Source organism: Macaca fascicularis, chromosome 6, assembly GCF_037993035.2.
Source record: "Macaca fascicularis isolate 582-1 chromosome 6, T2T-MFA8v1.1".
Classification (NCBI taxonomy): Eukaryota; Metazoa; Chordata; class Mammalia; order Primates; family Cercopithecidae; genus Macaca; species Macaca fascicularis.
Genome location: NC_088380.1, coordinates 138,459,521 through 138,486,679, shown reverse-complemented (window position 1 = coordinate 138,486,679; position 27,159 = coordinate 138,459,521). Strand labels below are relative to the sequence as shown.

Here is a 27,159-nt window from a genome sequence, read left to right as displayed (position 1 = left end):
TGCTGGTGGTCTAAAACTCCATTACTAAGGCCTTATGCAGTGGTGATAGGCAGAGCTCGCTCAGAGGAAGTGTTGGGCCCACCCAAAGGAGGGAAGGCCTTTACTCCTTCATGTCCAATTGAATTAAGCATGCAGCCACAGGGGAAACCTAAGTGCTCAGACCGAGGAGGAGGGGCTGAATTAAACCTTTTTCAGGACGAGGAAGTTTTTTTCAAAAAATTCCCTTTTCGCTGGAGTTCAGGGAGCCTGCGCCAGCGGCCCAGTAACCACGGGGCCCCTACAGGAGGGCTGGACGGCTGCCGCGTTCCTCCGTTTTCCCAGAAGCCTCTGCGCGGCCTCACGGACATAAAAAGGCGGGAGCGAGGCCCAGCGGCTCCAGTTCTGGGGCTTTTGCTTTCGCTGGGTTAATTGTTGTGGGGCTGCTCTGCGGGCCTCGCCTGGACGCTGACTCCCTGCGACTTAGCCCTAATCCTCAGGAAGGCAGGCCATCGAGGGTCCAGAGGCACCCAAGGCCTGGGGGTAGGGTGGGATAGCAATGTGGCCGCTACGGGTCTATACCCGCAAAAACCGGGCGGGTCAGAGGCTCAATCTCACCCCGACGCCAGACCTAGGCTCTCCCGCGAACGCGGAGGCCCCACCAGGTACAGGCTCAAGGCTCGCCCACCGTAAGCTCAGCCAAGCTGCCCTGCGGGATGGTACTGGGGACGGGCGGCGGTGCTAGGCCTCGGGCCCCGGGTTTCTTGCCCTGAAACGTGCCGCCCTCTCTCAGGTTCGACGAGAAAAGGCAAGGTGCACGGCTTGTCGAAGATTGCAGAGAAAGCGGAGTGGAGCAGGCAGGGAAGTAGCGGCTCTGGGCTGCCCAGGTATGTAGGCTGGAATAACAGCCCCACCCTTGCTAGCTGCCTCAGAAACCTTCCAGCCGGATTTTCTGCTAGTAGCCTTTTATTCTAACAGTCAAGGAACAAAACAAATACAGTACTCTGGTTTTGCTCTTCTAAGAACATGGACCCCAAAATTTGACTTCAGGAAGATTTATTTTTAAAAAGGGGAAGGCTTGCCAATTTATGTAAAAGGAAGTGAGATAAATTGGTCGCTGAGCTGTAAGATTGTTCACTGCATTTGGGTTTTGGTGCAAGTCACCACTCTGGTCCTTACTTCTTCCTAAAGATGTCCCTGAAGAGCCTTTCAGATTCTAAACAGTCTGAACAGAGATGTGGAGAGCCAAATCCAGACGGTGCAAACTAATTGTGTTGTTTGTTAGCCCTCGCTTAAGAGTTACAGGAGAGAAAAGTCTGCAAGAAAATAGGTCTAGTGAAGACACCCAGGATGAGAAGATTGCACCGTTGAGTGTATGTATGTTTCTCTTTTATTCCTTGGATACACTTAGTGTAGAGACTATCAGTACCTGATGTTATCTCCGGATGAAATAATAAAATGGGCTTTGTTCAGTAGATGTTAAATAGCTCGCCAGTATTTTTATAAACACTGATGTGTATTTAGACAGGGCCTTGAATTTCTGACTTGGGTAGATTCATAGTCATGCATTTTTGTTTTTCTCTTTCCCTTGACACGTTTTTGGAGAAACGTCCATAATTGGTGAATTTTCTGTATGACAAATACAAAATGTTACTTAATAACTCCTTTTATCATGTTTTCCATTTGATTTTCCGTTAACAACTGGAAACATTCATTACTAAGGGTTTACAGAGCATTCTAATGTTTATTCATTAGAATAGTTTATAACTTCTTGATGTGCTGTATTTAATACGAATTCTGTAGTATATTTTAAAGCTGTACAGCACTAATTTAGGGAAACTCAGATTTTAAAACTTGCTTGTAACTCATCTCACTTTAACATTAAACTTCATAGTCAAGTTCCTTTTTTTTTTTTTTTTTTGGAGACAGAGTCTTGCTCTGTCACCCAGCCTGGAGTGCAGTGGCACAGTCTTGGCTCACTGACTGCAGCCTCCGCCTCTCGGGTTCAAGCGATTCTCCTGCCCCAACCTCCTGAGTAGCTGTGATTACAGGCGCGTACCACCACCCAGCTAATTTTTGTATAGAGGAGGTTTCTCCAGGTTGGCCAGGCTGGTCTCAAACTCCTGACCTCAAGTGATCCACCCACCTAGGCCTCCCAGAGTGCTGGGATTACAGGCATGAGCCATCGCACCTGGCCAAGTTCTATTTTTTTTTTAACTTAATATTTCTTTACGACATGTTTTTGGGGGAAGGCAGTTTCAACACAAGACATTTTTTAAAAAGGCTTTTAGCCCATGGTTTAACAGTGTAAAGTAGTCCTTGTAGAGTATTTATACTATGAAAAAATAGTGTTTTGAAAGTTTCTTCAAATTGTTATATGTTTCTGTTCCTTTTTTTCCTGTGCTTGAAAAAAAATTACAAGTTGTCTTATTGTATATCCCCATACATTAGTCTTCAAAAATATGACTTTTAGTGTCTTCATAGTGTTTTGTCTTGTAGATAGATATACTGTAATTTGTATTACTGTTTCCCTGTGATTGGGAAATTGAGATTGTTTCCTAGGTTTTGCTGTTATTGATCTCCAGACATTCTGTTACAGAAGTTTTTTGTGTACCTCACATTGTTACCCTAAGATAAATACTTTGTAGTGGATCACAGGTTGGATCATGCTTCAAGTTTTTTATTTATGTTGATAAATCAGCACCATCTTACTGGAGACTTTTATATATATGTGTGTGTGTATATGTGAAATAGATAGATAGATAGATAGATAGATAGATGAAAAGTAACATGGTTTTTACTTTTCATTTCTTGAATGCTGGGGAAGTTGATACTTTTTTTCCTCAAATTATTGGCCATTTGTACTTTTTTGTTAAATGTCTATTAAATATTAAAGATAGTTATGCTTTTCTACACACATATATAACCAGTGTTTCCATATTTGTTTACTTGCCTTTAATTTTATTTCTAGTATTTTATACTTACTAGTCTTTTCTTTTGATTTATATATTTGCCTCTATAGATGGAAAAAAAGCCCCTCCCCACTAGGGAACCAGAAAAACATTCACCTCTATCTTCTATTTGCTGTCATCCCACAGTAGTTAGTTGACTAGCATATTGTTGATTACAAGATGTGTTCATAGTATTATAGTTTAATATTTATTTTTAGGTTTAATATTAAATACCAGATTACATCTGAACAATAAACTGAATGAATGTATTATATATATGAAACAAATACAAAGTTGATGTTTTCATTTTTCTAAAATAAATCAATGTACAAGATTATAATATAGAAATGGTCAATCTCATAATTTTGCTATAGCTTTAATTCTTATTTCACTTAGGAATCAGTTACTGACGACCTCCAGGTTGATAGTAGTTCATCAAATAGTGAACTAGTATCAGGTAAGACTGTCAGATGTGAACTCCCTCAGCTTTCTGTCTTTCCTCCAAACATAAGCATCCATCTGTATCTGTCCTCATCTTCCCATCTCAGTGGAAGAGGTATCTTTTTCCTACTCCAAAGTGAATCCTTCTGACTGTGCTATAGATCTCATCCTTAAAGCCTTTAAGCACATGCCAGTAAATGTGAAATTACTTGTGATAAGTACTATAAAAGGGATTGACTTGAATGTGATTAATTTGAGTTTATTTAGAGAAATTAGGGAAGACTTCCATGAGGAAATGGTAATTGAATTGAGATCTGAAGGAGAGTAGAAATTAACTATGCAGAGATGAGTAGAGAGAAATTCAGGCAGAGGGAAGCTCTAACATGGGACTAAGCATTATGCGTTGAGTAACTGAAGAAGGTTGGTATGACTGCAGTACAGAGAGTAGGAGGAAATGTGAGTATAAGACAGGATTAGACAACCAGTTTGAGGCCCTGCATAGCTTTGTCTTCCATATCAGAAATATTAATGTTTATATTTGGAGCAGCAGAAAGTCATTGAAGTCATTTTAATAGAGAATGATATGATCATTTTAGCTGCAGTGTGGAAGAAGGACTGGAAAGAATCAGGAGTGTAGTTAATAGGCTGTTCAAGTAGTTTAGTGGAGAAATAATGGCGCCTTCTAGGGTGGTGACGTTGGAGATGGAAAGAAGGGTGCTGATGTGATGGCTATTTGAGGTAATGAGACAGGATTTGGCAAATGAAGAGTGAAGGAGATGGAGGTGTCAAAGATGACTACTATTTCTGGCTTGTATAACTGGATACAAGGTAGTGTCATTCACTGAAAGAAAAACTGGTTTGAGGAAAAGACTGAAAATTCAGTTTTTAGTATATTAAGTTATGAGTGCATTTAAGATGGCTAAGTAGCAATATCCACCAGGTAGTTGGATATGGAGGGCTGGAGATAGAAATTGGTGAGCCATCTACATATCAGTATAATCAAAGTTATTTTGAAAACAAGGATGCCACCAGCACATTGGAAATATAGAGGAATTCTTAAAAGCAAATGAGACAAAATTGATGAACATATCAAGAGCAAAAAAAAAAAAAAACAAAAAAAAACAAAAAAACAAAACACTGCAGAGGTAAAAGTATCCTAGAAATACTCTAAACCCTTGATCAGTAAATGCAAAAGACTGTAATGAAAGAGATCTTGGCCAGGCGCCGTGGCTCACGCCTGTAATCCCAGCACTTTGAGAGGCCGAGGCAGGTGGATGACTTGAGGTCAGGAGTTCTACACCAGCCTGGCCAAAATGGTGAAACTCCATCTCTACTAATAATACAAAAATTAGCTGGGCATGGTGGCAGGCTCCTGTAATACCAGCTACTTGGGAGGCTGAGACAAGATAATCACTTGAACCTGGGAGGCGGAGATTACAGTGAGCCAAGATTGTGCCATTGCACTCCAGCCTGGGGGACAAGAGCGAGGCTTCGTCTCAAAAAAAAAAAAAAAAAAAAGAGATCTTGAAGGAATTGTCAAGGTGATGGATTAAGAACTACATTTGAAATATCTGGTCCCTTTTTCATTATCCCCTTCTTATATTGGAAACTGTGGCAGCTACCAGTGCCTGCTGCCAGGAGAAAACCCTGAGAATTACTCCCAAGCAAAGTGAACTATCAGGGGGGCTGGCTTTTAAGGGTCAAATGTTGGGGCTGAGTTGATAAACAGAGGAGAGTCTGAAGTAACTGCATATTGCCACAAGGATAGCAGAGGAAGAAAAAACTAAAAGAGGTAGTCAATTCTTATGTTTGTTAACTGCATAATAAAGTTAGTATGGCTCTCTGAACCATGAGACTTCTGATACAGCAGACTTCCAGTGTGGACACTGGCCAGACAGGGCAGTGCCCCCATGTAACCTACAGTATGTAAAAAATACAGGACATCCCCACCTAGAACACAAGTTCCCAGAATGTCTTATCACTCTTCCGAAATCTCCAGAAGCAAGCCACTGTTTCAGAATTTTTACTTACTGCCATATAAACAGATTCTCAGAGACATGAATAAGGCAACCAGGAATATCCAGACTTTTGAAGAAAACCAGTTCCAAGGAAAAGAGGCAACAAATGCAACAAATAGAACTAACATTTGAGGAAATGGCACAAAACTAAGTATCTCTAGATACAAGAGGCCACTGAATCCATAATATAGCAGGCTGCTATGAAAAAAATTATAGTCCCTGGGAACTAAAAATATTATCAAATTAAAAACTTAACCAAGGAGTCTAATATTGGAATTAATTCAACTAAAATTAGTGAGCTAGAAAATAAGACTAGAGGAATATTTCCTAGAATGCAGTGCAAAAGGACATAGGAGGTGCTCAGGAAATGCTTTTCTCTCCTTCCTCTCCCTTCTTTGCCTTATTAACTTTTTCAAAAATAAATTCAGGAGCCATTTCTCCTGGGAAGCCTCTTCTGACTTCTCTTTTTCTAGGTGACTTGTTCTATCCTGGTAGTTCTGTGGCACTCTGTATACTTCTGCCAAAAGACTCAAAACCACAGTGTAATTGTTTTTGTCTGTCTTTAACTCTTGAAAAAGAGGAAAATGACTCTAAAGCCACTGAAAATTAGCACTATCTTTTATCTTCCTATCCCATGCTTGGAATACAGTTTCAAAGATAATACAGGTTCAAATAATTGTTGAATGTCTCAAATGCTTGTTGGATGGGTCTTGTACTCTATTTAGAGAAAATACCATTTAACCATAATCAGCATTTTCTAAAATCATAGTTTAAATATATGAGAAATGTCCTTGATTACTAGGTTTATCAAGTTGACATGTGAAAGGTATAAGGAAATAGAAAATAGAAAATAAACTGTCTCTAACTTACAAACTACTTGTATTCTAAAAGTTCATTTGCTGATATTTGAAACTTGAAATACTTTTTCCCACAATAAAACACTGTGATGGGCTAAGTTTTGAGCAGCCCACAGAATTCTAGTTAATATATGATTTATTGTTTTAATTCTACCTTGGAATCTAGTAACTTTATAACACGTTGAAAAATTAATTAAGGATTTTATATTTAATGTTGAAGATTGAATACACATTTCTCTTTTCTGAAACCCTACTAAAATATCAATAAAGGCATAAAAATGTTGTAAAGCCATAGGTTCAAAGAAGAGACCTCAGCTGGCAAGAGATAATTAATGAAAGTTTGGAATCTGGAAGGTAGATTAATGAATTATAATTGACCTAACAGATCTTAAAAAAAAAAAAAAAAAAACTGAAAACTAGGTGTCTAGAGTAGAGACAAACCAAGAAACAAAGTGATTCAGGCTAAAGGTTCAGGAATTAGAGGCATTACATATTCTTGGAGGAAATATTTAAAATAAGATGTTTTGGAATCTTCAAAAGTAACAGTTAGATGCTTTGATCCTTTCCTTAACACACTGTGGCCAGGAAACTATGCTTCTTCCCACCCTGCTAGTCTAAGACATTGAAGCAGAGGGTCTGGATTCAAGGATATTGTACTGAAAACTAGCAGTGGCCGGGGAGGAAAGGGAATTAAGTGAAAGTCTGTATATTTTGATGTGAAATCCCCAGACCCATTATGCATTCAGGCAAATACACTCCAACTAGAAGATTAAAGGATTCCTCTTTTGGAAACTTCTGTGCCCAGGAAAAGACTGTGGAATCTGCGTTCTGGTAGTATGGCCTGGTCCCCGTCTAAATACTCTTCAGTAAAATCCACTTCTTCCTATGCCCCAGTTATGATGCCATTTTGGTACCTCATTCTTGAACATTCAAGAATTACCAGACATTTAAAGTAAACATTTAAAATAATAGATACTAAATAAAAGAAACTTGAAGGGCAACAATACAAGAAAAAGAAATCTTTTAAAAAGCCACAGTTTCATTAATATCCTCAGGATGTTGAAAGAATGTTGTGTCCATGAAACAAGTGCAGTCTCCTATAAAAAGCATTCAGAACAAAAAATTCATTAAAAAATAAAAATATGAAATCAGAAAACATTCTGTAGAATTGGATGATAAATTTAAGGAAATATTCCAAAAAGTTGAACAAACATGAAAGAGAAGATAAAGGATAGAAATAGTGTCAGTCGGGACACAACTCCATAAGTCTACAAAAAAACCCACTGATTGTACACTTTAAAAGGGTAAGTTTTTGCCAGGCACGGTGGCTTGTGCCTGTAATCCTAGCACTTTGGGAGGCCGAGGTGGGTGGATTGCCTAAGCCTAGGAGATCGAGACCAGCGTGGGCAACACGGTGAAACCCTGTCTCTACTAAAATACAAAAAATTAGCCGGGCTTGGTGGTGTGCACCTCTAATCCCAGCTACTCGGAATTTTTGAGGCAGGAGAATTGCTTGAACCTGGGAGGCGGAGGCTGTAGTGAGCCAAGATCGCACTATTGCACTCTAGCCTAGGCGAGAGAGTGAGACTCCGTCTCAAAAAAAAAAAAAAAAAAAAAAGGGTGAGTTTTATGGCATGTGATTATATCTCAATAAAGTTATTTTAACAAGAAAAATAATTAGAAGATGAGTCCAATGATTCTAACATCTAAAAAACAGTAGTTCAGACATTATAAACAGAAGGAAAATTATTAAACACACAAAGCTAGAAATTTTCCTAGAATTAAAAATGTTCATGAGTCTATTTACTGAAAGAGCCATTCAAATTCTGAATATGAACAGAGATACTGAGAGCCAAATTTGGATGGTGCAAACTGTGCTCACCCCAATAAGTGAAAAAAAACCATACCAAGTTACAACATTATGTAATTTTTAAATCCTCAAGATAGAGAAATTTATTAGTTTTCCAGAGAAAAAATAATCAATTGCAATAAACAATCAAGAATATCAATGGCATTGGACTTCTGAAGAACAACTCCAGAAGGTAGAATGTGGTGGGGAGAAAAATGTATTCAGAATTCTGAAGAACACTGATTTTGCAGAGTCAAGATGGACTCCCATTCAAGAGGTGTCCTGGATTTCAACACTGATTATGCCATCTACGCACCAAGAAGATATGGAAAGGTATAAGGTATATTACTCATATAATGAGCCTTTCTGGGGAGAAAGATGACTCCAAGCAGGACTGCAAATGACTTGAGAATGAAGGGGAAGGAGACCTGGCCTGGAGTTTTCATGATGTTTAGAGGATCGGACCAGGTTGAGGTTTCCTGTGCATGGTTTGAACTTGCTACCATTGCCAAAAGATGGACCACTAAGGCTGTCTTGTCACCCAGATGTGAGGTGGAAAGGGGAAGAGGGAACAGTGAGGTTTAAAAGCTGTCACACATCAAAAAATTGAATCAGTCTCTTAAATATACTAACCTAGAATTCTTACCCAGCCAAACTGTCACTCAAGTGTTAGGATAAAGGAATTTTTAGACACATCTTCTTTGTACCTTTTCTCGGAAATGAAGCAGATGTTCCAAGAAAACCAGGAAATAAATCAATAAAGAAGAAATCATGGGATCTAGGAATCAAAGGCTCTTATCTAATACAGGAAATATGTGAATTTCTTAGGATAATGGTAAAGGGAAATCCTAAGAAGACAACTGTGTAGGATGTATAGAGGACAAACAGTCCAAATTTGAGCAAATGGATTGAGATCTCCAATAGCTATACTTTTTTAAAAAAGAAGAAAGAAGAAGAGGGAGAGAGGGAGGAAAATAAAAAATAGATAACCTGGTTTTTTTAAAAAAGTATTTTAAAGTATTTTTAAAGTATTGAAATTTAAACTCTTGGAAAAAGTTGGAACAAGGCCGGTCACCATGGTTTACGCCTGTAATCCCAGTACTTTGGGAGGCCAAGGTGGGTGGATTACTTGAGTTCAGGAGTTTGAGACTAGCCTGGCCAACATGGCAAAATCCCATCTCTACTAAAAGTACAAAAAAATTAGCCAGGCTTAGCAGTTTAGCAATAGTAATCCCAGCTACTCAGGAGGCTGAGGTGGGAGGATCAGTTGCGCTTGGGAGGCAGAGGTTGCGGTGACCCAAGATCCTGCCACTCTGCACTCCTGAGTGACAGAGTGAGACTCTGTCTCAAAAAGAAATAAAAAAAAAAGTTGGAACAAAATGGTACTTAGTATTAATACTTAATAAAGTACTTAGAAAACAAATTTTAAAATTAGGTAACAAAGGAAAAGAAATTGTAGCAAAAAGGTGATGAATGTGGCTCACAGTATAGGGCTTGGCTACGAGTATATTTGAATAGTCATAATAATAGAAACATTGAATGCATTTAATTTAGAAATGTAAAGGAGGTGCCTATCAAAAGAAACCATTAATAGAGTTGAAAGGAATTGTCTCTAGAGGGTAGAAAATTATGATGGGGAGATATGAGACAAGAGATTTCAGTTTTTGCTATAAGCTTTGTAGAACTATTTGTCAGTTTAACAATGAACAATTTGATAAAAATATATTTTTTAATTGCATTTACATTTCTAACTTGTGACACCAGGGACAGCCTCCCACTGATACAATATTAACATTTATTATTTTTTCTACTCAACTACCCAGATGGTGGGCTTTCCTTATTTATGCCCAGCTCGAGTTCTGGGGCTTAGTGTTAAGGATAGCTCAGCTATGAGGGGTATTCATTAAATTTTGAGGAATGGAAGGCAGGATAGATATAACATGTGGATGGGAAGGATGAAGACAGTGTGAGAAGGATAAAAGTTAGCTAGGACAGGGACAGGACACTCTAGGGCAGTTGGAGAAGGGAAAGCAAAGGATGCTCAGAGAGACAGCCTACTACTCTGACAGTTGAGGATATGGAGAAGGATGGTAGATTGAGTCAGTCAATTTAAGTGTTGCAGTGGCGGCTGGAGAAGATGTCCAGGTAGAAAACAGTTCTCATTTTTAACAAGGGAGTTGGCATAGGAGAAAAAGTTGCGGTGAGGTCTTGGGAGGAAGGACAAAGAGGTAGTTGTCTCAGGTAGGTAATGGATGAGCAGAGATAGGTGTAAGTTAGTTCCAGGGCAGGAAATAATAGGTTTTCAGAACAATGCTTCCCTGTGATCTCTTACTCACCACCCCTAACCCCCGCAACTAGTTTCTATCAGTGTTGATCTCTATCTTGTCATATTGGAAATGTTTAATAAATGCAGACTAAATATAGCAGAGCACATTTTCCCTTTTCTTACCAAATCTCTGGTTCTTCTCAACTTTTAGTACTATGTTCTGTCACCATCATTTATTGGACAGTTCTTCATTCTAGTCCACTCCCATAGGAATAACTTTAAGACCTCTGAGTCTGGGAAGATTCTCTCTTCAAATATATAGTCCATTTTCTTATTGAGGATTTGTTTTCTTATTATTGAGTTTTCACGGTTCTTTATATTCTGGTTTTTCGTGTTTTTTTTTTTTGTAGAGACAGGGTTCCACTATGTTGTTCAGGCTGGTCTCAAAACTCCTGGGCTTATATGATCTTCTCACCTTGGCATACCAAAGTGCTGTCTTTACAGGCATGAGCCACTGTGCCAAGCCAGTTCTTTACATTCTGGATTTCAGTCCATTTGCAAATGTTATCTCCCTATCTGTAGCTTGTCTCTTTTTTTTTTTTTTTTTTTTGAGACTGAGTCTCACTCTGTCACCAGGCTGGAGTTCAGTGGCCAATTTTAATCTTGGTTCACTGCAACCTCCACCTCCTGGGTTCACACGGTTCCCCTGCCTCAGGCTCCCAAGTAGCTGAGACTACAGGCACATGATGCCACGCCCAGCTAATTTTTGTATTTTTAGTAGAGATGAGGTTTCACCATGTTGGCCAGGATGGTCTCTATCTCTTGACCTCGTGATCTGCCTGCCTTGGTCTCCCAAAGTGCTGAGATTACAGGCATAAGCCACTGCACCCAGCCTATAGCTTGTCTTTTAATAGTCTCTTTTGAAGGGAAGTTTTAAATTTTGCTAAAGTCCAAATTATCAGTGCTGTTGTTTTATGAATCTTTTTTAGTGTTAAATAAAAAAATTCTTCACATAACTCGGTGTTACAATTTTCTCCTTTTTTTTTTTTTTTTTTTTTTTTTGAGATGGAGTCTCGCTCTATCACCAAGGCTGGAGTGCAGTGGCGCAATCTGGCTCACTGCAAGCTCCGCCTCATGGGTTCATGCCATTCTCCTGCCTCAGCCTCCTGAGTAGCTGGGACTACAGGCACCCGCCACCACACCCGACTAATTTCTTTTTGTATTTTTAGTAGAGATGGGGTTTCACCATGTTAGCCAGGATGGTCTCGATCTCCTGACCTCATGATCCACCCGCCTCAGCCTCCCAAAGTGCTGGGATTACAAGCTTGAGCCACTGCACCCGGCCTCTCCCTTTTTTTTTTTTTAAAGAAGTTTTAGAGTTTTAGGAGTTACATTTAGATCTATGATGCATTTAGAGTTAATTTCTTTCCATGATGGAAGGTATGAGTGCAAGTTTTATTATTTTGTTTTTTTCATACGGGTACCTAGTTGTTCCAGCACATTTTGTTTGAAAGACTATCCTTTGTCCACTGAATTGCCTTTACATATTGGTCAAAAATCAGTTGCTTATTTATGTGTGAGTCTATTTCCATGCTCTCTTATTAAATTATTTTAATCTATTTGTGTATGTGTAGGCTCATTGTTTTTTAGATGAAATAACTAGAATCACCCTTTCCTCGGCTAGTTAGCTTACAATTAGTGGGTTACTTATATATAAAACTTAAATTTTGCCTGGCCACGGTGGCTCATGCCTGTAATCCTAGCACTTTGGGAGGCTGAGGCAGGTGGATCATGAAGTCAGGAGTTGAAGACCAGCCTGGCCAACATGGTGAAACCCCGTCTCTACTAAAAATACGAAAAAAAAGAAAAAAAAATTAGCCAGAATGGTGGCACATTCCTGTAATCCCAGCTACTCGGGAGGCTGAGGCAAGAGAATTGCTTGAACCAGGACCCGGGAGGCAGAGGCTTCAGTGAGCCGAGATCGCGCTACTGCACTCCAGCCTAGGCTATAGAGCGAGACTCGGTCTCAAAAAAAAAAAAAAAAAAAAAAAACTTAAATTTTTGAGCCAAAAATCACAACTGACCCCAAAGTAGAGAAAAGGAGTAAGTTGTAAAACTTTGAAAAACAACAAAAGAGGATTATAACAAATTTATCACCATCAAAAATAGAATGATTATCCAAGATCAAATTAAAATAGTTTAAAATATTATGCCTTTTTAGTTGTATGTAGAAGCAGTTTTATGTTCTAGTAATAATATGTAACTAAGCATGTACATTTCCATACATTTCAATTTTTAGGATTTCACATCTGTTTTGTATCAAAACATTTATCCATTTTGTTTGTTCCTTTATTTTACAGGATTAAGTTTGCACCATGGTATGGCCAGTTCTCCTCTGAGCTATTCATTAACAGACTCTTATGCAGAATACAAGAGTTTTGAAGAGAGCTTTCCATCACCTGAACTGTTCAGAAAATCACATTATTTAGGTGAGAAAGTAATTCCAACCTTAAATTGCTCTACTGTAGAAATTACTCCTTTGTCCACAAATCCTCCTGAATAAATGTCCCTTTTGAGAAGGCATACTCCTCTTCCTCACCAACACCTCACTTCCTTGACCATTACCTGTTGTGTTTCATTCCTAGTCACATAGGACTAATAGAGCAAAAGCCCTCAGATCAAGGAAGAATGAAGAAATGTCATTTAGCATTTATATGTAACGCACATCCAATTATTAATCAATTTTGCACCTAATGAATGTGTACTTATTCCCTTGAACCATGTGTTATCTTTTTTTTTCCTGTACTTATCTTACTTTTCAGCAAATAACTTAAGTGTTAGCTAGGCCAACTCCCTGCTTGAATTTTCTTCACAAATTAAGAGTTACTTACATTTATTATACATATAAATATAGCCTTTGGTTAATGATGGCAGATCAAATACATGCCTTACTCTACAATCTTACAATGGCAGAAAACGGCTTTTTCTTTAAAGTAATACACTCATAAGGACAAAGATAATTGGAAAAAAGAAAAGTACAAAGTTTGGAAGGTTAATCAGATGGTCTGATGCAGCAGACCTAAGAAAGCAGAGTCCTAAACCAACAATGTGAATACCCCAGAAACAAGCCAGTTTGCACTATAGTGTCACAGAAAAGCTCATAATTTGATTGTGCCAAATACTTGTAAATAGATGTCAAAAACATGAAAGATGTGGTTAACTGCTCCTTTCCTGCTCAAAGGGAGCCTGTAGAGTTATTCTTTAGAATATTTTGAAACAGGGACTCCAGACTGGAGAATACTAGGTACTGTTAATAGCAGGGATACTGTGGTATTTTGAAATGTCAGTCTCAATTATTCATTTCTCTGTAGTTTTATTTACCCTCATAATGGGTGGAGTGTACTTTTCTACTCTCTGGCTTTGGGATTGGCCATGTCACTTGCTTTCTGCAACAAACACAATTTAAGAAAAGCTTTCAAATTGCTTAAGTGGTTGGGCTTGTCTTCTTGCACTTTTGCCATTATCATGAGAATGTATCCTAATTAGCTTCTGCCTCTCTCATGGTACCCCAGAATGAGAGTAACAGACTGGAGCAGCCCAGGCAAACAGCTCACTTTAGAGAGCTGCCCCAGCTGATCTGCAGACTTGTAATCTGAGTTACCTGAGCCAACTAATAGACATGGAAACAAAAAATAAATGCTTTTCATTTTGTGCCACTGAGATTTTTTGGTTGTCAGCCAAAGCTGACTGCTGCAGATAATGTACTGAATTTGGAAGAGGAAATTAAGTAAAAGTGTACGTCCTAAATTATGGGATCTGCTCACCCAGTGCTTATTTCCACCCTACCCCAGCAGCCCATTTTTCTTGTCAGCTTCCCAGACTTGAACCTTCTGTTGACAAAATGAAAGATTATTTTCTCAGGAACTGAGTACCCCAGAACAAAATATCTAAAGATACTGACCTCAGGAGTCCTCAATGAAATGGACCAGGCAGAAGACCCTACAGTGAAGCCAACTACGTGACAAGCCCCACCTAGGCCATAGGGATACCACTTAGCCTTTTAGGACCCACTTTTAAATATGAACAGAGAGCCAAGGATCACCAGACTTCTGAGTAAAGCCTCTAACATTAAAAAGAGATATCAAAGCAAAACAAAGTGTGAGAATGCTGTCGCCAAGATGTTGAAACAGGAAGCCATGGCCCTGCCTACTCCTTATGGGCACACCAACAGCAGTATATGGATCAGTTCCCTTTGTGTAAAATTCAGAACACAGTAGACAGGCGCCTGCATCCTGGCAAGCATGGGGCCAGCCACATCAAAGCCAGTAGGACAATTTGAGACATCCTCACCATAATTCCTACTCCTAGCACAACATCATACAATTGAGAGGAAACCCATACCACAGTTTTCAGCTTCTCCCTGAGGGGAAGAGCAAGATAAGGGACTTGACAATACATCCAGTGTTCTGAATTCTTTGAGGAATGCCTGAGGGAACTGACTTCTGTCTTGCCTGTCTCAGAGTGCTGATAGGACCCAACATACCCAAGGTGACTGCTGACTGCTGAGAATAAAGATGACAATTTGCTCTAGGACACAAACATTTGCCACTTGCCCTCCACCTGGCTCAGTGCAGAGTGAGTGGGGGGGAAAAAAAACAGATTCCGGCTTCTCCCTCGGGAGAGAAGGAGTTGGACTGTGTGTCCATTGCAGCTTTTAAAGGGATGTTCTTGGGACTAGCTTCTGTCACACCTGTCTTAAAATGTTGACAGGATCTGACATATTCTAAATGCCTGGAGGCTGATAACAACAAAGATGGTGGTTTGGACTAGCAAAAAGATTTGAGAGATCTCTGGGTAGGCTTATTCATAAGGGTCTTCTGTACAATGCCAGTCTGCAAGACTGGGAGAAGTGGATGTTTTTTCTAATGTATAGATGCTGATACCAAGAGTCAAGGAAAATTAAGCAGGGAAACATAGTCCAAACAAAGGAACAAGATAAATCCCCAGAAACTGACCCTAATGAAATGGAGATATACAAATTTTCTGACAACTAATTCAAAATAATCATTATGAAGATGCTCAACAAGCTGAGAAGAACAATACATGAACAAAATAAGAATTTCAACAAAAAGAAAGTTTTAAAAAGAACAAAATAGGTATTTTTGGTGCTGAATAATACTATCACTGAACTGAGGGCAGGCACAGTGGCTCATGCCTGTAATCCCAACGCTTTAGGAGGCTGAGGTGGGAGGATCATTTGAGCCAAGGAGTTTGACGTTACAGTGAGCTGTGATTATGCTACTGCACTCCAGCCTGGGTGACAGAGAAAGACCGCTCTAAAAAAAAACAAAAGAAAAATTCAGTAGAACAATATAACAGCACACTAGCTCAAGAAGAATAAAGAATTAGTGAGCTTAAGGACAGGTCATTTTTAAAGACTCCAAAAGCAATTGCAAGAAAAACAAAAATTGACAAATGGGACCTAATTAAACTGAAGAGCTTCTGCACAGCAAAATAAACTATCAACACAGTAAACAGACAACCTACAGAATGGGAGAAAATATTTGCAAACTATGCATCCAACAAAGATCTAATATCCAGAATCTATAAAGAATTTAAATCAGCAAGCAAAAAACAATCCTATTAAAAAATGGGCAAAGGGCATGAATATAAAGAAGATTAAAGAAGTATGTCTTCTTCTCATTAGAGAAATGCAAATCAAAACCACAATGAGATACCATCTCATACCAGTCAAGGTGGCTATTATTAAAAAGTCAAAAAATAACATGTTTGTGAGATTGTAGAGAAAAGGGGAAGCTTATACACTGCTGGTACACAGAGGAAATGGGAATGTAAATTAGTTTAGCCAATATGGAAAGAAGTTTGCAGATTTCTCAAAGAACCTAGAACTATCATTTGACCCAGCAATCCTATTACTGGATGTATTTCCAAAGGAATCATTCTATAAAGACACATGAAAACATATGTTTGTTGTAGCACTTTTCACAATAGCAGAGACATGGAATCAACCTAAATGCCCATCAGTGGTAGACTGGATAAAGAAAGTGTAGTACATGTATACCATGGAATACTACACAGACATAAAAAAGAATGAAATCATATATTTTGCATCAACATGGATGCAGCTGCAGACCGTTATCCTAAGCAAATTAATGCAGGAACAGAAAACCAAATACGGTATGTTCTCATTTATAAGTGGGAACTAAACATTGAGTACACATGGATACAAAGAAGGGAACAGTAGATACTGGGGCTTACTTGAGGTTGGAGGGTAGAAAGAGGGTGAAGATTGAAAAACTACCTATTGAATACTGTGCTCACTATCTGGGTGACAAATCATTTGTACACCAAGCCCCAGTGACACACAGTTTACCCATGTAACAAACCTGCATGTGTACCTCCTATATCTAAAGTAAAATTTAGAAGAAAAATAAAGGTCATTTAGTATTATGCCATTAGTGAAGAAAAAGGAATGAAAAGATTGAAGAAATCCTAAGAGATTTGTGAGCCACTATCAAGCAGACCAACATTTGCAATATGGGAGTCCCAGAGAAGAAGAGAGAAAGGACTTGAAAGTGTAATCAAAGAAATAGTGGCTAAAATCATCCCAAATCTGGGGAATTAAATGGACGTTTAGATCCAGGAAGCCCAAGTGACCCAAGTAGAAGGAATCTAAGAAATCTATGCTGAGAAACATTATAATTGAATTGTCAAAAGCCATATATAAAGAAAAATTTGAAAGCAGCAAGTAAAAAGTGACTTGACATGTACAGGGGAGCTGCCATAAAACTATGAGTGGATTTCTCAGCAGAAACCTTACAGATCAGAGAGAATGGGATGATATATTCAAAGTGCTGAAAGAAAAGTCAATCAAGAACAGTACACCCAGGAAAACAGTCTTTCAAAAATGGAGAGACAAGGAGTTTCCCAGACAAACAAAAGCTGAGGGAATTTACTACGACTAGACCTGCCTTACAAGAAATGCTGAAAGGAGTTATTTAAGTTGAAACTCAAGGATGCTAAACAGTAACATGAAAGTATAAAACTCCTTGGTAAAGGTAAATATATAGATAAATACAGAATACAGTAATATTGTAATAGTAGTTTACTGTTAAGCTCTTCAATTTAATTATGTCCCATTTGTCAATTTTTGTTTTTCTTGCAATTGCTTTTGGAGTCTTTAAAAATGACCTGTCCTCAAGCTCACCAATTCTTTATAGTAGTTTACTATTACAATAGTAATGTAATAGTAATTGTAATACTGTACAGAATACAGTAATATTGTTATAGTAGTATACCAGAATTAAATCACTTTTAGTTCTAGTATATGAGTTAAAAGATAAAAATGTCAAAAACTAACTGAAGATGTTAATAATACAACTAAAATATATAAATTGTGACATGAATAAAGTGCAAGAGGGGGAGAAGTAGAAGTGTAGTTTTTGTATGCAATTGAAATTAAGTTATCAGCTTAGACTGTTACTATATAAGATTTTACATAAGCCCCATGGTCAACATAAACGGAATTCCTATGGAAGAATCACAAAAGAAGAAAAAGAAAACCTTTATCGATATATACAAAAAGCAATGGAACACAAAGGAAGACAGCACTAAAGGAAAAAGGGACAAAAGAATTACAAGAGAGAAACAATTAGTGAAATGACAATAGTTAAGTCCCTACCTACCAATAATTACTTTAAATAAGTTAAACTTCCTAATCAAAACACAGAGTGACTGAATGGATAAAAGAACAAGATCTAATGATGTGATGTCTACAAATGACCCTCTTTAGATTTAAAGATACATACACTAAAAATGGAGAGATGGAAAAAGATATTCCATACAAATGGTAACCAAAAGAGAGCAGGGGTGGCTATATTTGTGTCAGACAAGATAGACTTCAAATCTAAAACAGTCATGAGAGACAAAGAAGAACAAAAATAAGAATAAAAAGGTAAATTCGCCAGGAAGATATACAGTTATAAATACGTATGCACCCAACATCAGCATCTAAATAAATAAAACAGACATTGACAGAACTGAAGGGAAAAATAGTAATACAATAATTGTGGGATAATTCAATATAACCCACTTTTAACAATGGATAGAACATTCAGACAGAAAACAGGTAAGCAAGCAGCAGACTTGAACAGTGCTATAGACAACATGGACCTAATATGTATATAAAACATTCTACCCAACAGTGGCAGAATATATATTTCTCTCATGCACAGATAGGACAGTCTCCATAATAGATCATGTTATGTCACAAAACAAGTCTTAACAAATGGAAGATTGAAAACATACCAAGTATCTTTTCTGACCACAATGGAATAAAACTAGAAATCAGTAGTAGAAGGAATACTGGAAAATTCACAAATATGTGGAAATTTAACATACTCTTGAATAACCAATGAGTCAAAGAAGAAATCAAAAGGGAAATTAGAAAATATCTTTGGACAAAAGCACAATGTATTAAAACGTGGAATATAGCAAAAGCAGTACTGAGGGAATTTTATAGCAATAACTACATTTAAAAAGAAACATTTCAAATAAGCTAATGTTACACCTCAAGGAACTAGAAAAAAGAATGAACAGCCAAAAATTATCAGATAGAAGGAAATAAAGTTTAGAGCAGAAATAAATGGAACAGAGAATCGAAAAAAATAGAAATCAGTGGAACTAAGAGTTGGTTTGTTGAAAGGACAAATTTGACAAACCTTTAGTTAGATTAAGAAAAAAAGAAGACTCAATAAAATTCAAAGTGCAAGATGAAACATTATACTTGATGCCACAGAAACAAAAATAATCATGAGACTACCATGCCCAATTATAGGACAATAAATTGAATAACCTAGAAGGAAAGAAGAAATTCCTAGAAACATATAACCTATTAAGACTGAGTCATGAAGAAATATAAAATCTGGGCAGACCTATAACTAGTAAGGAGACTGAACAAGCAATCAAAAACCTTCCAACAAAGACAAGTCCAGGACCAGATGGCTTCACTGGTGAATTCTACCAAACATTTCAAGAATATTTAATTCCAGTTCTTATATATGGTCTTTATTAAACTATTCTTAAACTCTTCTTAAAAATTAAAGAGGAGAAAACACTTTCAAACTAATTCTTTGAGGCCAGCATTACCCTCATACTAAAGTGAGGTAAATACTACAAGCAAAGACAACTATAAGACAATATCCCTGATAAACATAGATGCAAAAATCCTCAACAAAATACTAGCAATTCAAATTCATCTCTACATTAAAAGGATCATACACCATGACCAAGTGGCATTTATCCCTGGAATGCAAGGATGGTTCCAAATACAAAAATCAACTAAAGTGTAACACTACTTTAACAGAATGAAGGGTAACAATTACACAGTAATTTCAATAGATACAGCAAAAGGATTTGACAAAATTCAACATCTTTTATGATGAAAACTCTCAAACTAGGAACAGAAGGCAATTACCTCAACATAATAAAGACAGTATATGAGAAGCCCATAGCTAACATCATACTCAGTAGTAAAAAACTGAAAGCTCTTCCTCTAAGATCAGGACGTATGCTGAATACTTTTATTCAGCATAGTCCTAGTCACAGCAATTAGGCAACAAAAAAATAAAAAGCGTCTAAATTGAAGTAAAATAATCTGTTTGTGCAGATGACATGATCTTATATGTAAAACACTCTAAAGACACCATAAGGCCGGATGTGGTGGCTCACACCTGTAATTCCAGCAATTTAGGAGGCCGAGGCGGGCACATCACATGAGATCAGGAGTTCAAGACCAGCCTGGCCAACATGGTGAAACCCCTTCTATACTAAAAATACAAAAATGAGCTGGGCGTGGTGGCAGGCGTCTGCAGTCCCAGCTACTCAGGAAGTTGAGGCAGGAGAATTGCTTTAATCGGGAGGTGGAGGTTGCAGTGGGCCGGGTTCCTGGGTGACAGAGTGAGACTCTGTCTAAAAAAAAAAACACACACACACACACAAACAAACATATTTGAACGATTAAATGAATTCAGTAAAATTGTGGATTATAAAATCAACATACGAAAATCAGTTGTGTTTCTATATACTAGCAATAAACTACCTGAAAAGGAAATAAAACAATCTCATTTATAATATCATCAAAAAGTATAAAATATTTAGGAATAAACTTAAGTAGAAGATATGTATGCTGAAAAACAATGATGAATAAAATTTAAAAAGAAATGGACGCACATCCCGTGTTTATGAGTTGAAAGACTTAATATTGTTAAAATATCCATACACCCAAAGCAGTCTACAAATTGGATGCAATCTCTATCAAAATCTCAATGGCATTTTTTAATAGAAATAACAAAGCAACCCTGAAGTGTATATGGAACTACAAAGAAGCTCAAATAGCCGAAACAGTCTTGAGAAGAACAAAGTAGGAACATCATACTTCCTGATTTCAAAATACATTGTGATGCTATAGTAATTCAAACAGTATGGTACTGTCATAAGATAAATGAATCCATACATATATGGCCAACTTATCTTTGACAGGATGGAGTACCAAGAATACACAATGAGGAAAGGATACTTTCTTCAACAAATGCTGTTGGGAAAACTGAATATCCACATACAAAGTAATGAAATTGGACATTGACACTAATACACAAGAAGTAATTCAAAATGGATTAAATACTTACATATAAAACTCCTAGAAGAAAACATAGGGGAAAAGCTTCATAACATTAGTCTTAGCAGTGATTTCATGGATATGATACCAAAAGTGTAGGCAACAAGAGCAGTAACAAGTGAGACATTATCACTTCTGCACAGCAAAAGCTTCTGAACAGCAAAAGAAACAACAGAGTAAAGAGACAACATACCAAAATGGAAGAAAATATTTGTAAATCATATATCTGATAAAGGAGTAAATAACTAAAATGCATGAGGAACTCTTATAACTGAATAGCAAAACTAAACAAAAAAGACAACCTGATTTAAAAAATAGACAAATAACTTGAATAGATATTTCTCCAAAGCAGCAGCAGCAATAGCCAACAAGCATATGAAAAAATGCTCAACATCATTAATCATCAGAAACAGGCAAATCAAAACCACAGTATCACCTCACACTTGTTAAAAGGGCTATTACCAAAAAACAAAAACAAAAGATAACAAATGTTGGCAAGGGTGTGGATAATTTAGAACCCTTGTACACTGTAGGTGGGACTATAAAATGGCACAGCAGCTATAGAAACAGTATGGAGGTGTCTCTAAAAATTGAAAACAGAATGACCATGTGGTCCATCAGTCCCTGTGTGAATATCCAAAATAATTAAAATCAGGATCTCAAAGAGATATTAGCACTCCCTTATTCACTGCAGCATTATTCATAGTAGCCGAGATGTGGAAAAAACCTTAATGTTTGTTGATAGATGAATGGATAAAGAAAATGTGATGTATAAATGCAATGGAATATTATTCAGCCTTAAGAAAGAAATCCTGCAATTTGTGACAGCACGGATGAACCTTGAGGACGTTATGTTAAATGAAATAAGCCAGTCACAGAAGGTCGAATACTTGATATTTCCACTTATATAAGTTATCTAAAATAGCCAAACTCATAGAAGCAGAGAGTAGGATGATGTTTGACAGGATCTTGCAGGAAGGGAAAATTGGGAGTTGCTATCAATCCATATTAAGTTTCACTTACACATGTAGAAGTGAGCTCTAGAGAGCTGCTATAGAATGCTGTGCCTTTAGTTAACAACACTTAAAAGTTTGAGTGTAGATCTCATGTTAAGTGTTCTAACTATAAAAGGAATTTTTAAAATTCCTTTTATAAGAGAGAAGGAATTTTAAAAATTAAAATGTTTAAACTTTTAAAATTTAAAAATCTTGAAACAAGGAAATTAAGTAGGAGGAAAAAGAATCAAGGAGAAATAGGAACAAGGAGAGGAAAATATTTTTAAAAATCTTCATTGAGATAAGAAAATGTATATTTTATCCATTAAATAAGAATAGGATGCTATAAAAAAGAGGCTGTTCTAAGAACAATGAAATACAATAGCAGAATGGAAAACTCAGTAAAGGGATTAAAATATTAAGTTGAGATTTACCAGAAAAAAAAAATCGTAAGAAAAAAAGGAGGGAAAAAGAGGAGAAAATAAAGAAAAAAAGATTAAAATTTAGAGAAAAAAATATAAGAACAGTATATGAAATCCAACGTCAAACAATAGGAGATCCAGGAAAAGATAATGGAAAAAAGGGAAGAAAATTATCAGTAAATATTCAAGAACATTTTTTGAGCTATAAATTGTGAGTTTCTGGGTTAAAAGGACCATAGTGTGCCTAGTACGGTAGATGAAAAACACCAAGGCACAGCATTATGAAATTCTAAAACACCAGGGAGTGGAATAAATGGAATGGATTTATGCAATTTGGTAGTGTTTGAGATTAAATAGATTAAAACATGTATAGAGACCAGGAGTGGTGGCACATGCCTGTAATCACAGCACTTTGGGAGGCTGAGGCGGGCGAATCACTTGAGGTCAGGAGTTCGAGAGAAGCCTGGCCAACATGGCGAAACTCTGTCTCTACAAAAATACAAAAATTAGCCGGGCATGGTGGTGGGTGCCTGTAATCCCAGCTACTCAGGTGTCTGAGGCAGGAGAATCACTTGAACCTAGGAGGCGGAGGTTGCAATGAGCCGAGATCACACCACTGCACTCTAGCCTGGGCGACAGAGCAAGACTGTCTCAAAAGAGTGTGTGTGTATGTGTGTGTGTATGTATAAAACTAAACAGATGAGGAAAGGGACTTGTATTGACTCCAGGAAAAACAAAAGGTGGTTTTGATATACCACCAGAGTAAACAGCATTTTTATAAACATTTTATCATCATATGTCTATATGAATATTGATCTAACTTAATATATGATATAACACTATAGATACAATGGGAGGGGTAGGAAAGGTGGGGTGGGCGAATATACAGGGAATAGTCTTATTCTTCCATAGTGGGAAATCACTAGAAAGCTTAAAACTGATATTAAGTAATAGCAGTTTATGTACAGTTTGTCCCTTGGTATCCATGGAGGTTGGTTCCAAAACCTCCCTTGGATACCAAAATCTGTGGATGCTGAAGGCCCTGATATAAAATGGCATGGTATTTGCATGTAACCTATGCACATTCTTCTATATACTTTAAATAATCTTTAGATTACTTATAATACTTAATACAATGTAAATGCTATGTAAATAGTTGTTATACTGTATTGTTTGGAGAATAATGACAAGAAAAAAAAGACTGTGTATGTTGAGTATGGATGCAATTTTTTCCTGAATATTTTCAGTCCATGGTTGGTTGAATCCACAGATGTGGAACTCATAGATACAAAGGGCTGACTGTATGTTATTTAGTGATGTGATTTTTAATGGTACATAGGTATAACATATATAAAATATAACAAGCAGTTCACACGTGTGCTACCTGTCTCTTAGATCAATAATCCTTATGGTGGAAAAGTCTAGAAAGGAAGGCAGGGTAAAAGAACCAGAATAGACCATAGATTATTTAGTATATTGATCTGTCAAAGCTTATTTTTTTTCTGTCTCATCCAAAACCTTCAATTATAATACCATCATTTGGTATGGGCTGGGGACCTAAGGTGGGGTAGGAAGGAACCCATCATTTGTAGGCTGCTGTTTAAAGTCTTACGCTATTTCTTCTCTGCTGTTTTAGACTGGGAGTGTCCCAACTTGGAAGAACACATGCAGTGGAAGAATTCTACTCTTCTGGATACCAGTAAAGCAGTAGCGATAGAGAAGGCACCACAGTTTTCAAATGTCTCTGCAATTTTAAGTGAGTTGCACACACGGGGGAACATTTCTTATCTATGTTGGAAAAGCAAAGGATTTTTTCTCTTGAATGATTTCTAAGCTAAGTTTATCAGTTGGATTACCTTTGGCTACAGATAATATCTAATAATAGCAGAAGTATGTTTAGTTTACTTTTTAAATTTATTTATTTTGAGACAGAGTCTTACTGTTTTGCCCAGGCTGGAGTGCAGTGGCACAATTTAGGCTCACTGCAACCTCTGTCTCCCAGGTTCAAGCAATTCTCCTGCCTCAGCCTCCCTAGTAGCTAGGGTTACAGGTGCGTGCCACCACACCCAGTTAATTTTTGTATTTTTGTAGAGATGGGGTTTCACCATGTTGGCCAGGCTAGTCTTGAACTCCTGACCTCAGGTGATCTGCCTGCCTTGGCTTCCCAAAGTGCTAGGATTACAGGTGTGAGCCACTGCTCCCGGGCACAACAAGTAATTTAAACAATTTTTTGTAGAGATGGAGTCTCGCTATGTTGCCCAGGCTGGTCTCAAACTCCTGGCCTCAAGCAATTCTTCTACCTTGGCCTTCCAAAGTGCTGAGATAATAGGCATGAGCCATTGCACTCAGCCTTTTATAACTTTTTATTTTGAACTATTTTTAGACTTTTCGTTTAGTCTTTCTTTTTTCTGTTTCATGATCCATCCTGGATCCCATGTCACATTTAATTGTTACTTCTCCCTCGTCTCCTGCAGTTTGTAATAGTTCCTCAGTCTTTCAGATTACTGATGAGTTATTTTGTAGAATGTCCCTTGGTTGGGATTTGTCTTGATGTTTCCTCATGATAGGAATGAAGTTATGGCTGGGTGCAGTGGCTGACACCTGTAATCCCAGCACTTTGGGAGACTGATGTGGGAGGACTGCTTGAGGCCAGGAGTTCGAGACCAGCCTGGGCAACATAGTGAGACCTGTATCTCTACAAAAAATAAAAGAGCCAGATGTGGTGGTGCACGCCTGTAGTCCCAGCTACTCAGGAGGCTGAGGTGGGAGAATGAGAGGATCACCTGAGCACAGGAGGTCAAGGCTATAGTGAACCATGTTTGTACCACTGAACTTCTGCCTGGGTGACAGAATATGGATCTTCTGGGAAAAAAAAAAAAAAGGAATGAAGTTATGTAGTTTTTGGTAAGAGTACCACAGAAATTATGTTGTGCCTTTGCAGTGTATCATATCGTATCAAAGGGTTCATGTTGTCCTCTCATTTTTATTTGAAGAATATTATGTCTTATTACTGGTGATGTTAAATTTCATCATTTGGTTAAGGTGGTATCTGCTGAATTTCTCCAATTAAAAATTGCTGTTTTCTCTTTGTAATTTTTGAATATCTACAAAAAGATAGTTTGAGACTGTAAACTCTCTTTCTTCTGAAACTGTATTTCACTAATTTTAGCAGCCATCAGAGCAGCCAGTTGACTTCAACCTTTATTACTGTGGTGTTTGTCCAATGGTGATTTTTTATTCTATGCTTTACTGCTACTTTTATTAATTGGAATTCTACTGTAAAAGAAGAACTTTCTCTTTTCTGCCATTTGTTTATTTATTTGATTACTAATTCAGTGTAGACTCATGGATATTTATTCTATGGTTTGAAATCCAATACTTTCATCATACGTTCATTCATTTATTTATTTATTTGTATATTTATTTATTTATTTATTTCTAGTATATATAGAGTAGTTTCAGAAGTGTTAACCCAGGCCCCTGTAAGAAACACATTTAAGTAAATAAATTACAGCATTTGCATACAGTTCTTTTTGTCTTTAGCATTACAGCATCCAGTCAAAATACTAATTTTCCAAAGTTATGTAAGTTCATTTTCTCCCCACCTCCCTTAACATATGAGAAGTTATTCACTTGTAATATGTATAGCTATACTCATTTGTTATTGATTCACTTTTGCATTCACCTGTCCTGTTTGGTTTTGTGTATGTATTTAGGAATATGAAATATTACTATGGTTTTAGAGTCATAGCTATATAAAAAGATATTCTCAGAAAATTATCACTTTCTCCTTCTTCCTGCTACCATTCTTCTCTTCTTTCTACCCCTTTCTCACTTACCCACTGTGGGTAACTGGTCTTTTTAGTTTTTGGCTTATCCTTCCTGTGTTTCTTTTGTACAAATGAGGAGATCTCAATGTATTTCTTTATATCCTCTTCTTTGTTACATGAAGGGTACCATGCTATATAGCTACTCTTCTTTCACTTTGATTTTTCCACCTAACAGTATGTACTAGAAATCACTCCACATCAGTTTACATAGAGATCTTCCTCTTATTTTTTACAGCTGCATAGTACTCCACTCTGTGGATGTACTTTTGTTTATTCAAAAATACCTATATATTGGGTATTTAGGTTTTTCCCCAATATTTTGCCATTATAAACAATACACAATGAATAAACTTATGATATATATTTTCATGTTATTGGCAGTGTATCTTCAAGGTAGATTTCCAGAGGTAGGATAGCTGGGTCAGAAGGTTATCATTTTATTGGATATTGCCAAATTTTCCTCCAGAAGGATTATAACAGTTTGCATTCCAAACAGCAGTGTGTTAAAGTGCTGGTCTCCCTATATCCTTACCAACAGAATATGCTGTCATTTTTTTTTAAATTTTGCTACTCTCAAAGGTGACAAATAGTATCTCTGTGCTATTTTAACTTGCATTTTCATAATTACATGTGAGTTTAAACATTTTTCATATGTTTAAGGGCCATTTTTATTTGAAGAATATTGGCTTTTTGTCTGTGGTATATATTATGAATATTTTGTCCCAGTTTGTTGGTTGTCTTTTTGTTCATGGTATTTTTTGTCATGCAAAATTTTTTAAATTTATATTGGGTTTATGTTTCTCCCATACCAGCCCAGAGCTATGTAGCAACTCACTAATATCATCAAGATCATAGGGT

The 27,159-nt window shown here is 37.2% G+C and overlaps 1 protein-coding gene across 1 annotated transcript in view; it reads left to right on the top strand.

Moving 5' to 3' along the window:
• The first annotated feature begins 377 nt into the window (after positions 1-377).
• Positions 378-27,159, top strand: part of MEIKIN (meiotic kinetochore factor) — a 126,994-nt gene continuing 100,212 nt past the window's right edge. Inside the window, exons 1-6 of the mRNA XM_045395088.3 lie at positions 378-641; positions 770-863; positions 1,262-1,349; positions 3,324-3,384; positions 12,719-12,847; positions 24,108-24,227. Coding sequence (XP_045251023.2) covers positions 536-641; positions 770-863; positions 1,262-1,349; positions 3,324-3,384; positions 12,719-12,847; positions 24,108-24,227 — 598 coding nt within the window. The 5' untranslated portion in view covers positions 378-535. The remainder of the gene's footprint in view (positions 642-769; positions 864-1,261; positions 1,350-3,323; positions 3,385-12,718; positions 12,848-24,107; positions 24,228-27,159) is intronic.